The following is a 14571-nucleotide window of genomic DNA, read 5'->3' as shown; positions in this document are numbered from 1 at the left end:
AATCATCATACTGTGTAAGGAAAATTACTTACTCCCGAAACTGGCAATCTTATACCCACAGCAACATGTTTGGTTATAAACAACGCGTGTTTGGTATCTGCTATTTTTAACAAAAGTATTATTACAGCTAAAAAAGTATCAAGAGTTATGTTCTGCAATTTTAAAATCATAATAAATTACAGACAAATGTAACATATGTCCAAACCTTTCGACTGTGGATTTAATTCAACATTGCTCATAGTTATTTAAATGCAAAACCAGTGTTGCTGGAAATGTAAAGATGAGAAGATCTTTGTCATGTTTAAGATGTGAAGTCCAACTGAGCTCACCTGACATGATGTAAGATCGGCAATCCGACGGGAAGGACAAAAGCGAGTCCACGATGTCTGACCTTCTCTGAAGGAGCATGGAGATCATCTCAAACCCCTGAGGACCTAGAAACTCAAACAGCTGAGAGAGAGAGAGAGAGAGAGAGAGAGAGAGAGAGAGAGAGAGAGAGAGAGAGAGAGAGAGAGAGAGAGAGAGAGAGAGAGAGAGAGAGAGAGAGAGAGAGAGAGAGAGAGAGAGAGAGAGAGAGAGAGAGAGAGAGAGAGAGAGAGAGAGAGAGAGAGAGAGAGAGAGAGAGAGAGAGATGAGATTGAAACAGAGACAAAAAAAAATTAAGAATAAAATGACAATATTTTTTCATATATTATCCCATGATTCTCCAACTTAACAAAAAACATGTAATTTACTATCGATGCAGCCTATTTTAAAATGTTTAATTTTAATGAATTATTTGAAAGAAGAAAAATAACAGGTTGAGTGAATGATTCAATGACTCGCTCATAAATACTTCACTTGTTTCGTTGCTGGAATCAGCGTTTTTTGAATGAATCTCTTCAATTAATGATTTCTATAAATAATACATTTTCTATAAATCATTTTGAGTCTTCATTTTCTTTTCCGACACAAAAAACACACTAGACATGCAAAGTCTGTGCATTTTGGGCATTTATTTCGTCCATCAAAAGCGTGCTTTCACTTTAATTGAGCGTGAGCAGCAGCAAAAATAGACTCGGAGCCGAAACCCGCGCTTCACTGCTGCTCACGCGACGCTCCTGCTTGATGCTAGCGCGCTGCTCCCGCTCGCGGTGTGAACGCCTCATTGATTAACATCCACGCCGGCTGATTGGTTCAGATGCATCACGTGACGCGCTCTGACATTTAGATGTGTGCTTTTGACTGTTTTTCTGCTCAGTTGAAGGCCATAAATGCTGTGTTTATAAGTTTTGATGTGATTTAGGTGGTTTGTATTGTTGTTGCTAATGATTTGATGAGATATTGTGTCTGTAAATAGTTGTTTCTACTAAAATAGTATGAATTTTTACATTACAAATCTTTAAATGCCTTTTTCTCAAAATATTTTTTTTGTCATCCTCCAGTAGAAACATCTCAGCCTATGTGGCACCGATGTACACCAAACTCTCCAGTTATAGACTTAGCAGTATTCTGAAGATATGTTCAGAGGGATTTGTTAATAAATCATTCCTGGCCTGATTTATGTGACATTTTAATAAAAAAAAATATGGCGAAAATGTTTTTTTTTAAGGCTATGGACAGTATATTTTGATGAAAGCATATATCCTGAAATCCCTCTGAACATCTTCTTTCATCTTGTGTGTAATCAAAATGAAAAAGAGAATTCTGCACCTGGCTTTATCATATGTTCAGTTCTATCTACCGAAAATATATGCAAAATTGCGCATATTTAATGAGATAATGCCTAATTTGCATAATTAAAATACCAATTTCAAAAACTTGTAATACATTTTCTTTATGAACTTGTGTAAGTAATCAACTGAGTAAGTTTCATGGTGATATTTATTATTTTAAAATTGTAGTGTCTTGCTTTAAACAGAACACTCTTCTCATTAAAACCTTAAAAACGCAATTAAATCAATCAAATAATATCTTAATTAAACTAAAATCCTGGTAATTATCAATACCAATATAACTAAACTCAAGTAGATGCAAAGCTTTTAAGATGTGCTCAAGACTTCAGGAAACGTAACGAGTTGAAAAAACATCACAAAAGCCACAGCCTAGTTTCATACGCACATCTATTTTACATAAAGAATAATGCATACGGTGATGTTGAGCAATCATCTCTCAGAGGAGCAGCGGTGCGGTGCATACAGGAGTGATGAAGTACAATCATATGCTTATGGTGGAACAATGGCACACACTAAGTTAATTAAATTAATGAGGACAGTATTGTGAAAATGTGGTCCAATCAAATTATCATGCTGGACTTCTTCAGTTGCGAGAGCCATTGCCTCTCTAAGGGTCGGTTTTGAAGGATGATGCTGATCAAACCGTCTGAAAAGACGGGGATTCTTTGGAAATGTGACGTGCTGGAGCACCTTTTCAATGAGGAATTGAGGGAGATACGTCGAATAAATCAAACCAAACCAAAAGTGTGCAAATTTTCATCTATTTCTAAGAAAAGTTTACAAAGCTGCACTTTGATCCTTAAAGGGATAGTTCACTTTGAAATTAAATGTTGGTATGTTTTATCTTACCTGAAGTGCATCCAAGATGTAGGTGTCTTTGTCTCCGCAGTAGTTTCAATTTTGATATGTTTAGGTCAAACCGTTCTTGTCTGTCAGTCATATAATGCAGGAATATAGGCACTGTCTCCAAAAGCATGCAGAGAAAAGCCCAAATTACACAATTCCCCATCGTAAGAGCACATTGATGGCCTAGCTCGCGCGAACTCATCCGGGAGTGTTGAGTTTTCACTCATTCTTATACACTACTCGCTTCATTGTTCAGAGGTCAATCAAAGGCATACGTTGAGCCGTACAGCCAATTCCACGCGTTTCTGCTGAGTTTAAAAATAAATGCAACGTCAAATCGAAGGCGGTTAGATTAGTTTCCGGGGAAGAAATCCTGTGTAAACAGATCAGATGGACGTGGTTGTGTAAAAGAGATAAAAACTATATAAATACTGTTCGTTGTATCACACAAACCGCTTGTTTCGTGTCTTAGGCCATCAATGTGCACTTACGATGGGGATTTTTTTAATTTGGACTTTTCTCTCCATGCTTTTGGAGACAGTGCCTATAGACCTGCATTATATGACTGACAGACAAGAACGGTTTGAACTAAACATATCAAAATTGAAACTACTGCAGAGACAAAGACACCCACATCTTGGATGCACTTCAGGTAAGATAAAACATACCCAACATTTAATTTCAAAGTAAACTGTCCCTTTAATATGCTGTAACAGTAATGAATACATGTTCTGTATATACATATTACAATTACATAGTGCCAGAGGGAACCAAATGAGGAGTTATTATTATTATTATTATTATATTACTACATGGCAAAAAATTTGCCTACGTTGTGCCTAGTATAAACAGTTTAATCACAGTGCACTTGTGAAGGAAGCATTGTTCCGTTATAAAATGTCACTGTGAAAAAGCCTTAATTTTACTGCATGATCCTTCATTTAACTGACACTCATTCCCACTGAAAATCTCTCCCATTCCCAAAATGATGTCAACCGCCAACTAACAATAAAACGATATGGATAATATGACAGTTTCACACTGATATGACTGTAAAGTGTTTTCAGCAGATCTTTTGTGCAGACAGCACTCAGCAGGGAGGCGAGACAAAAGCTGTAAACATGCTAAAAAAAAAAAATAAGGAAGCAGGCGCTAATATGCACTTCTGTGCTGAGAGAGCGAAGCCGCTTCTTCTGGCGGAGACACACTCTCCAGAGACCATTTCAAAAAGCTTGTTTGTCTTTGTGTGTGTGTGTGTGTGTGTGTGTGTGTGTGTGTGTGTGTGTGTGTGTGTGTGTGTGTGTGTGTGTGTGTGTGTGTGTGTGTGTGTGTGTGTGTGTGTGTGTGTGTGTGTGTGTGTGTGTTGTTATGGAAATTTTACATTTAGATGTGTTTCTTTTGCTTTTGTATGGGTACAACTTTTATTAACGATGAAGATTCATTTTTACTCATAAGCATTTAAAAGAATATAATCAAAGGCACATTATTAAAGATATAAAACTAAGTTTTTATAAATGTATGAGTTAGAACAAGGCTTGCAGGAACAATATGTTCTAAGAAGAACTAAGTAGCAAGTGACCTTTGTACTCCAAATGTGAAGACTATGTGTGTGTGTGCAGCTTTGATCGAACTAAAGATAGACAAGATGTGTGAACAAGAGCAGCAGCAAACAACAGGAATCTTTTGCAGACATGACGTTGCTCAGACCAGTTAGAATTTGGGTTGGACATGAGCTAATGAGCTAAGACATCTCCATTTAAGGTAACAAAGGATTTTTTACGCAGGGTGTGTTAGGGTATATAACCTTGGCGAAAGGGACTAGCCTTCGCCTTCTCATGTCAGATGCTCTCTGCGTGAGAATGCCATAGACCTTCTCATATCAGACGCTGTCTGTGTGGGAACGTCTTATTTCATGCATGAAATAAAATACTTTGTTTAATCTTTTGAGAATCGACTTTGTCTCCTTCATCCAGGTTTTTGAATATTGATAAATTTCCAGAACAAATGGCGACGAGGATGCGATTGCAATACCGATGATCGTTGTGAGGGGAACAATTGACTGATCATCCCGAGAGAATACTCTACGGCTCAAAATCCTCAATGTTAAGGAAAGAGAATTGTTCAACTCCTCACGACGACCTAGGTGGACGCAATTCCAAGATTAAAGAACTCACAGACAGTGAGACTCACAAGACGGTGAGAGGAAATTTCTTATGTAACAAATAAGACAAATTTTGTTGATTGATATTTGCGTATTGAATATTTTTTCCTAAAGAGTCACGTTTGGGATAGACCTGATAGCAAGTTCCCAAACAGGTCCGGGATAAGACCACAAAGCGTATTAAAGTTTCGCCTAAAAGAGTCACGTTTTGGGATAAGCCTAGTAAATTCCCAAAACACCAGACATATGTTGTCTGGGAAAGACCTACATTGACGAATTTAGGCAATTTTGAAAGACCTGCATCGACGGATGAAGGCAAGGCGTGGGGTGGCTGCGCCAGGGAAAATTTAATACGTAGAGGAGAGCGTGGGTGACTGCGCGAGGAAAATTGATAGGTAAATATAAAGTAATAAAAGAATAAAAATACGCAAATATAAATTAACAAAACAAAATTAATTAATATAGGGAAATTGAACAAACAAAATTGTAAAAGTAAAAATGGGTAATGAAAATTCAAAAAGGAAAGATGAAGAACATGTTGATTTCTCGAAGGGTTCATACAAATTAATGGACAAAGCTATAGGAATTTGGTATCATGAATAGGTGCCGTATTTAAAAGAAAATTATGGGTTCAATGGGGGTTTAAGTATGTCACATTTGACAAAAACAAAAGCAAAATTGGTCTACTCACGTTGTCAAGAGGAAAGACAAGACACAGAGAAACGCATTATGCAATCTTAAAAATGACGTATCTTTGAAAAATGACTGCTCTGACATTGTTTCTTCTTCTCCCTATTATGGCGATTTTTGTTTTGTTTTGTTTTTGTTTTGTGAGAATAAGAGAGGAGGACAGGACGCATCCGGCTCATCTTCCAACTCCTCGCAATCCTAACCAGATTCCAGCCGAGGCAGAAGGACGGGGTCACGCAGTTCCTAACGCACCACACAAACAACCACCACTGCTCTGCAACCCTCCAGAAAATGAAAGTAAAGACTTTGTTCTTGGATGGATTGGACAGTGACATTTCAAAAGCAATTCAAAAGAGCTGTGTCGGATGGCAACTGGCCTCCACAGTAGAAATGAGACAACACGCAAGACATCATGAAAGTGCAGCGGAAAATCAACGCAGCCAAGCAAGACAAAGACCTCATGTTGGCCCTGGTGACAATGCAAGGTGTGTATATGGGCAACAACAACTCCAACCATCACCAAACGAACCAGAGAGGCAAGGGCAGAGGAAGAGGAGAGGACGTGGTCGGGGAAAAGGACGAAACTGTCAACCATTTCAACAACAACGCAAAGAGCCCTATGACAAATGTTTTAATTGTGGACGAAAAGGACATTGGCGTTATGAATGCCCACACGGCGAAGGCGGGGATCAGGCGGATTGAAAGGAGGAGGAGGGGGTGAGCGACGGGGTTCCTGTCTCTCCAGCTGATGAGTATAATTTACCTTTATTTTCTGATTTCTGCTCTATGCAATGAAGACTTGCTTGCTAGGGTTTTCTATAAGACTCATATTTCTTTACCCTTGATAGAAATGAATGTTAATGACGCATCTTTGCTATTTCTGCTTTGACACGGGAGCTTCCAATTTTGTAATTAAAGCCACAGAGTTTGAAAAACCAATTCCACTCTCTGGTAAGACGACTTCTTGCAGAGGTGCAACTGGTCATGTGGCCATAGAACCATATTCGAAAACCCTTGAGTGTTCAATTGAAGGGGAAAAATAAAATAATAATGTGCATTGTTTTTTAATTACTAAGTTATGCCCAGTGAATTTAATGCGAAGGGATTTACTTTGTAAGTAGGGTGTTTTTGTTTACTGTGGTGATCAGGGCTTATCAGCTGACATGAGAATGACGCATGAAACTGAAAGCACAGAGGATTTTTCTCTGTTTGTATATGAATGGCAAATTTCTGACACATGTCTGACCACAAAGCGGCTCATGACAGAGTGTTGCCATCTTCTGAATCTATGAGAGACTCAGATTTACATTGCACTTCTCATGTAAGCACTGATCATGATGATGAATATGCGCAGCAATGATTTAATGTTGACATAGAAATTGTGACGACTGACTATGTGTATTGGACTGACCAATGGTGTTTTGAATGTGAAATTGACTGACAAACAGACAGTGTTTTATGACATGGAAAATGCACAAGCCTCATATCGCTGGCCAAACCAGTGAAGGCTGAATGGCGTGACGCGGGTCCCTTCATGGCCAGGTGCCATGAACTGACCGACTGGGTCATAATAGATCAAAAAAAAAGAATGATCTGCCAAAATGAAGGTACCAAAAACAGCCATGTCATGGGACACTGAGAAGTTTGAGAGCAGTCACAGTGTTGGAAGAGGAAGTGAAACTAAACAGACTGAGTTTAACACAACTCCCTGTCATAACAGACGGGTTGGAGAGAGTTTCCAAAATGTTTATGGGCTACTGATAAAAAATGATGTCTGATTGCAGATTGTGAGCCGATTCAAAAAAAAAGCCTAAATCTGAAAATAGGCAAAATAAAATGCAGTATCCACTAAAAAGGAAGTGGCAGTTTGTAAGTGCCAGGCTCATACTTCGGGTAGTGATGACGTTTCTAAGGAAAACAGGGTGTCAGAGTTTAGCAGCGAAGGCTGCAGCTCGACTTCCTGTTCAGATTTCCATAACAGTGTGTGTGTGTGTGTGTGTGGGGTTTACAGTTTTACATTCCCCAGCAGTCTTTTCCTTTAAATGCAGTTATATTGTTATGTGGCTCATTGTATTTTTTTTCTACCATCACAGAAAGTGTTTTTTGAAAATTTCATGAAAGTCACCAATTCATGAACAAAGTCTAATTTCCAACTACCGTATTTTCCGGACTATAACTTTTTTTCATAGTTTGGCTGGTCCTGCGACTTATAGTCAGGTGCGACTTATATATCAAAATTAATTCATTCTGACTGAGATGAACCAAGAGGAAACATTACCGTCTGCAGCCGCGAGAGGGCGCTCTAGTTAGCGGAGTTGTTCAGAAACGACACCGAGGAAGAACTCAATGGATTCAGTGTTGAGGAATGAGATCGGGAGCTTGGTGAACTTGCTTACCGGTAACTTGTTGGACTCGCTGGCTTATGTTAATTTAGCCTATTCAGCCGCCCAGGTATATGATCTTTATGCTGTTGTGTAGCTGAACAACTGTTAATGTGTTACGCTAACGCACCGGACACTATTCAGCCTGTTGTTCTGTGTGCTATTGTGTAGTTCAATAACTTGCTTTTCCAGATTAAATGTCTGTTCATGGTCTTGGATTTTGTGAAATAAATTTCTAAATAAATGCGACTTATAGTCCAGTGCGACTTATATATGTTTTTTTTCCTCTTTATGATACATTTTTTGACTGATGCGACTTATACTCCGGAGCGACTTATAGTCCGGAAAATACGGCAAATGCTTTTGCTCAAAGAAAATTAAGCATATTTTTGCATTCATTTAGGTTTTTGCAGTGTGACAGGATTTTCTTGTATATTAAAGTGCATTTGTCAAGTTAAACGGTACATCATGATAGTATTTGAATCATAATTTAAATTGTAAAGGTCCCATATTGTCAAAACTGAGATTTCCTGGCTTTTTTCATGATAACAGAGGTCTAGAGACTATGAAACTCATATAAGTTTTAAAACAGTCGATCCACAGCCTGCATAAAGTAGCTGTGCCTTTTCACAAGCCGTTGTGACGTCTGTATACATGTGATGTCAGAACTACTCAGTCACCGCCCCCACCAATGGTGGGTCACTCAGAAAACAACAGGCCAATCAGAAGAGAGGCTCATGAATATTAAGTAGACAGGCCAAATCGACCAGTTCTTGGCAGAGCTCCTGAGAAAGGAGCTGTGAGATATATATGGAGATGTTTTTTGGTTATACTGCAAATATATATTCTTAAGGACATCAAAACCTAAAATAAAACTTCAGAAAGGTGTACAATATGGGACCTTTCATGCAAAAACGTATTACATGTTACAATGATTTGCATTATTGAGATGACAGTGATTGATTTAGAATTAATTTTAATGAAAATTAGCATTCTGAGGCATAAAATATAAATGTTATGTTAATTAAAATGTGTATTATTAAAAAAAAAATCTTCATATTTTATATACATTTTATATATACACAGTACCAGTCAAAAGTTTGGAAACATTACTATTTATGTTTTTGAAAAAAGTCTCTTCTGCTCAAGGCTGCATTTATTTCCTTAAATATACAGTAAAACAGTCATATTGTGAAATCTTATTGCAATTTAAAATAACTGTTTCACTGGAGACCCTCAGAAAACATCATACTGTCAATCCATGCGCTCTCAATCTCAGGATAAATACACACTCTGGGTCTTATATTATCTGTGCACTGAATTACATAATGCTGTCAAGCAAATCCCAGTCTCTTTAAATTCTCTAAAGCAATTGAGATAATATAGATTTATACATCCATATATGTGATGACCCTGCATCACAAAACCAGTCACAGTCATAAGTATATTTGTGGCAATAATAGCCAACAATACATTGTATGGGTCAAAATTATTGATTTTTCTTTTATGCCAAAAATCATTAGGATATTAAGTAAAGATTATGTTCCATGAAGATATTTTGTAAATTTCCTACCGTAAATATATAAAAAAAATATTTTTGTGAGTGAATGCAGCACAATCGTGAACATAAATGCACAACTTTAAAGGAGATTTTCTCAATGTTTTGTTTTGTTTGCATCCTCAGATTCCAGATTTTCAATAGTTGTATCTCTGCCAAATATTGTCCTATCATAACAAACCACACATCAATAGAAAGCGTATATATTCAGCTTTCAGATATCTCAATTTCCAAAAAAACTACCCATGTGACTGGTTTAGTGGTCCAGGGTCACATATTTAAAATGTGAATGTTGGCATCACAAACAATCCTAAAATCCTCCTGATATAACCAGTTATCTGATGTTCTCAGCCGTGATGTTTTTAAGCGTCCTATCAAAGTGCAATTTTCTCTTGGAAAAGCTTTTCTAAATTGCCTTTAAATTAGCTTCATCTAATCTCTCCTACTTTACACCGCTTTAAATATATATGCTTTAACAGCAAATGTCATGATTGATGAAGTACAAATGTGAAATATTAAAAGCTGCGCTTCACACTGTGTCTGTCAGGTTTAATGGCAGTGAATGGACAGCCTTTTAACTTTGCTGTTGTTGACTTTGTAGAGAATAGAGGGAAAAAAACGGCACAAAAAGGCCATCCCACATCTAAAGGTGTCAGTGGGATAGCCGGCGTCCAAATGTCAACTACGTGAGGAACATTAGAACAGGGTGTACCTCAGTGTTGGCAAGGGGAGTCACCCCTATCATGGAAGATTACACCTCAAAAACTGTATATTAGGAGATGCACCGAATGCTCGGCAAACGAAATTATTATTATTCGGCCGAATAAGTGAAAAGACAGAATAAATTTGACCGAACAATGACGTTTTTGATGACGCGATAATGGCAACCAGCATAGAGTGAGAGGCAGCGGCGCGCAGATCACGCTTTATGAATCCAGCAAACATGCCGTCAGTGTGGAAGCGCTTTAAAGTGTCCGAGAAAGACGAAAGAAAGTCAGCGTGGAGATCAAGTGTGTTTGACGAGAATCTTCAAAAAGAGTATCAAGTTATAAAATATGCGCAGTAGTTGTGTCAGTCAAACTGCCCATCATGTGGAGTATCTCATGTATACAGTCGGTTGTGGCTTAACCGCTCGGTGAAACCGGATATGTGTCAGAATACTGCATTACCGGTAGATCCAAGCATTTGGTCTTAAAATGACAGCAGCCTTAAATACCTGTGTGTGTCATATTAATGTTCATCTAACAACAAAAGATGCACTTTTTTTGTTGTAGGCATACAAATGTTAAATTCTTTCAGCAGTTAGTTAGCTATAGGCCTAATATAAGCTCAAATAAAAATATTATTAGTTTAATTATTTATTTATTTTAAAGTTATATTGTGCTTTGTTGTATAATGTCTGCTGGAATGTAAACAAAATGTTCATTGTTAAATAAATATTTTTAAATGTTCAATGTAAAATAAATATTTTTAAATTGTAGTTTTGTAATTGATTTTTTTCTTTGAAAAGCAAGACAAAATAGTAAAAAGCACATTTTGACTATTTAATTTATGCAATGGGGAAAAAATTGTCAAAATAAATGTGAAAAACCGTGTTCAGTATTCGGCCTTCGGCCAAGTGTTTCATTTCGGTACATCCCGACTGTATATACTACTGCATTCTGTGCCTACGACTTTATAATGCCACTTTAGCGCCTTTCCACTGCACTCGACAAACAGCAGCCGGTGGACCGGAGGTTTAGGGCGGCACGATTTGGGGAAAATGTCATATTGCGATCAGTGAGGTCAATATTGCGATAGCGATATAATAAACAAATGGTTTCATGAGTCAACTTGCTTGGTTCTCAAGGGAAATGCACACACAGATTAGTGATAATGCTGAAATGTGTATTTCTCAACTCAAACTAGCAACAAAAACTAAATAATTAATAAAAAAATCAGCACAAAAAACGAAACGGTCAAAAAACACAACGTTGTAAAAACACAACGGCCAATCAGAACCCTTCAGAATCTGCTCAATTCGAGTTTTGTTCAGCGTGAGCTCTGCACGATCACGAATAATTTAAAGAATAAAGACGATGTAGAAGAGGTTCATTGTGCACTGCAGAATAGATATTTGTTTGATTATAAGGAGTTGTCACTCAGTGAGTTTTGCTGCAGCTGAACTGAAGTGATATCAGCTTCATTGATTATAGGGCGGCACACTCTCATAATTTGAATAGTTGTATTTCCCATATTGCAGTTCCAGGAGTGACAACCGGATTGACACACCAGATTTTAATTGAAATTGCGATTTTCAACAACGGACGGGTCAAAAAAAATCTGGTATGTCAAACCAGATCCGTGCATTCTGGAGTGTGTGTGCGCAATATAGCCCTGCACTTGTAATAGGTTTCTTTGTTTTTCAATTTATTACTAACTTTTAATTCGATTTTTATGCATTTTTATGCATTTTTATACATTCATACATTACACATACATTATACATTTTAATGCAATGTTTATTTAACTAATCAGCACTTTATTATGCCCTTTTACAAAGTCTTGATTTTGCTTTTGTGGTGTACTAGAAAATGTTTTCTAGCTTGATTGTTAATTTAGTTTTTTACATATTTCACATTATTACAGCTCCTCTCTCCCCGATCTAGTTAAACACGTCTTTTTCGATGAAGCCCGTCCCTCCGAAATACGAAAATGTGCTGTGTGTGTGTGTGTGTGTGTGTGTGTGTGTGTGTGTGTGTGTGTGTGTGTGTGTATGTGTGTGTGTGTGTGTGTGTGTGTGTGTGTGTGTGTGTGTGTGTGTGTGTGTGTGTGTGTGTGTGTGTGTGTGTGTGTGTGTGTGTTTCCTGAAGGACACAATGAGTCTGGTACGGCTAGGTGATCTCCTGTTTGCTGAACAGATCTGCGAGTGGGCTTTATTCACAGTGGACTGCACTCTAGGGTCACAAACAAGCAGTTGCGCATGATATAATTAATGAATGTGTAGACTGTGGTCTTGAAAATATGAACTGAGGCATAAGGTTACGAAGTAACGTGATCCATTTTCCTCAGTGAACAGTTCTTTATCAGTTGATCTTTGCAGTGGCGGCTCGTCAGGGGAAGCACAGCCGACCCAAGATGTGGAGGTCGGAAATGGGAGAAGAACAATTTAATGTTTATAAAATCCCTAGTTATTCATTTCATGTATCAGAAGGTTTATTTCTTGTATGTAATATCACCATTTTAACATCATAAATTATTACCGCTGCTAATTACAACTAATGATGCAAAATTCTGGATCAAAACCGAAACTTCAGGATGGCCGTGAATATAATATATGAATATGATATTTAGCAAAATGCTCTTCTCAAGAGTTATTTTTCCCTAGCTAACTAGGGTAAGGACATTGAATAGCTTTCTTGAGGTAAATGTAACATTAAGCATAGCCTACAAACGGTTTTATTGACGTCTTTCACCGATTGAAACTCTGATTGAGCGATTACACGAGACAGGATTCATTTCAGTAAGTTGTCTCTTTCAACATTCCTCCTATTGTGTTCATCCATGTTTATTTCATTGCTGTACCTGAAATTCATGCTTTTTATTAACGGCATCAGCCAATAGGTTTTTCGGCTTAGCTAATAAGTGATTGCTGCTGATCATGTCCAAATGTGGACCTTTATTTTGATGGAGAACGGAGCACATGAGCTCTTCTTCTCTGTCTTTATTCGCTTACTGTCTTTGTTAAACAGTTCAGTCTAACAAATTATTTGACTAAACCTTTAAACAATGCAAGCAAATGGTATATGAATATATTATTGTTTTTGGCTTTTTTAATATTAGACATGCTAAACTTATAACACTTTCTTCATCAGCATTTACCTATTTTTATTATTTAAACAAGTCTTTTAATATTTAATAAACAGTTAATTACAAGAAACGCGTCTACTTTGTGAGTGACAACATATCGACCGTAACTAAGAATAAGTGCAAAACTAATATGTGACCCTGGATCACAAAACCAGTCACGGGTTTATTTGTGGCAATAGCCAACAATACATTGTATGGGTCAAAATTATAGATTTTTCTTTTATGCCAAAAATAATAAGGATATTAAGTAAAGATCATGTTCAATGAATATATTTTGTAAATTCCCAACTGTAAATATATAAAAACATTTATTTTTGTGAGTTCACAATTGATTGAATCAGATTTTCAAATAGTTGTCTCTCGACCAAATATTGTCCTATCATAACAAGCTTATTTATTCAGCTTTCAGATGATGTATAAATCTCAAATTCAAAGAAATTGACCCATGTGACTGGTTTTGTGGTCCAGGGTCACATATGTCCCCTCCTAACTTCTATTTTCAATCAGAAATATGTGATCTTCATACGGTATATGATGTACATGAAGATCAGATGAAAAACACTATAATCATGTTCATTTACAAACATTTCTCACCTCGTTTTGTAGTTCGTCGTCACTCCTTGTGGAGGCAAGCATCTCGAAAAGCGAGGTGGAGAGCTCTTCGACACTGGACGACACCATATTTCCATCGTTCAGGTACTTCTCCACCTCCTGTCTCAGGATGGAGCTGTCTGCGTTTCTCTGCTCCAGCTCCTCCGCTGAATAAGCATCCTCTCTCTCGGCTCCAGTCCTCCGCTCACCAACCAGGAAGCTGTGAAAGTCCAAGGCCTGATCCATATCAGTCTCCTCTGACCAGGGCATCGTGTCGTGAGCATCCAACGCATACGTGTCAAATGAGAAAGCGATGTTGCGTCCGAAGACAGACCCAGTGTTCACCGTCTTGAGAGAACTCTGTGTTTGGATGAAAGCATCCACCTGAGATTCTCCAATCTGGGCCACTAAACGCCCCACAGCTGCACAACACGACTCGGCGGGAGACGCCGGAAAAGGTCCAAACATCTGCTTTATGGCCCTGGTTTCCTCATGACTGATCTGGTCTTTGTTGTGGAATGTTTTAAACAAGAAGACTCCCGCACTTTCAATCGTGTCCTGCCCAAAATCCGTACCAACTGCAAACATGTAAAAGGAACACAATAATTTGATCATACACACAAAAACACGTGCAATTGTTCTGAATTAACCTGACAAAACCCTTATTTTTAACATAAGAGCAGACCATTTGTAAATTTAAAGTGTCTGGCTTCTGGTCTTATCCGTTTCCAGTTATTTTTAGATGTGCAAAACAAACTGTTATGCTGCTTGATATTGCAA

The 14571-nt window shown here is 37.7% G+C and overlaps 1 protein-coding gene across 1 annotated transcript in view; it reads right to left on the bottom strand.

The window, feature by feature from the left end:
- ascc3 (activating signal cointegrator 1 complex subunit 3) overlaps positions 1 to 14571 on the bottom strand; it is a 264538-nt gene that overhangs the window by 237532 nt on the left and 12435 nt on the right. Inside the window, exons 4-5 of the mRNA XM_079626050.1 lie at positions 13795 to 14369; positions 330 to 450 (exon numbers count right to left, since the gene is read on the bottom strand). Of these exons, the coding sequence (XP_079482176.1) occupies positions 330 to 450; positions 13795 to 14369 (696 nt within the window). The remainder of the gene's footprint in view (positions 1 to 329; positions 451 to 13794; positions 14370 to 14571) is intronic.

The sequence above is a fragment of the Phoxinus phoxinus genome (assembly GCF_949152265.1).
Source record: "Phoxinus phoxinus genome assembly, chromosome: 10".
Classification (NCBI taxonomy): Eukaryota; Metazoa; Chordata; class Actinopteri; order Cypriniformes; family Leuciscidae; genus Phoxinus; species Phoxinus phoxinus.
This window is presented reverse-complemented; position numbering and strand designations above follow the sequence as displayed.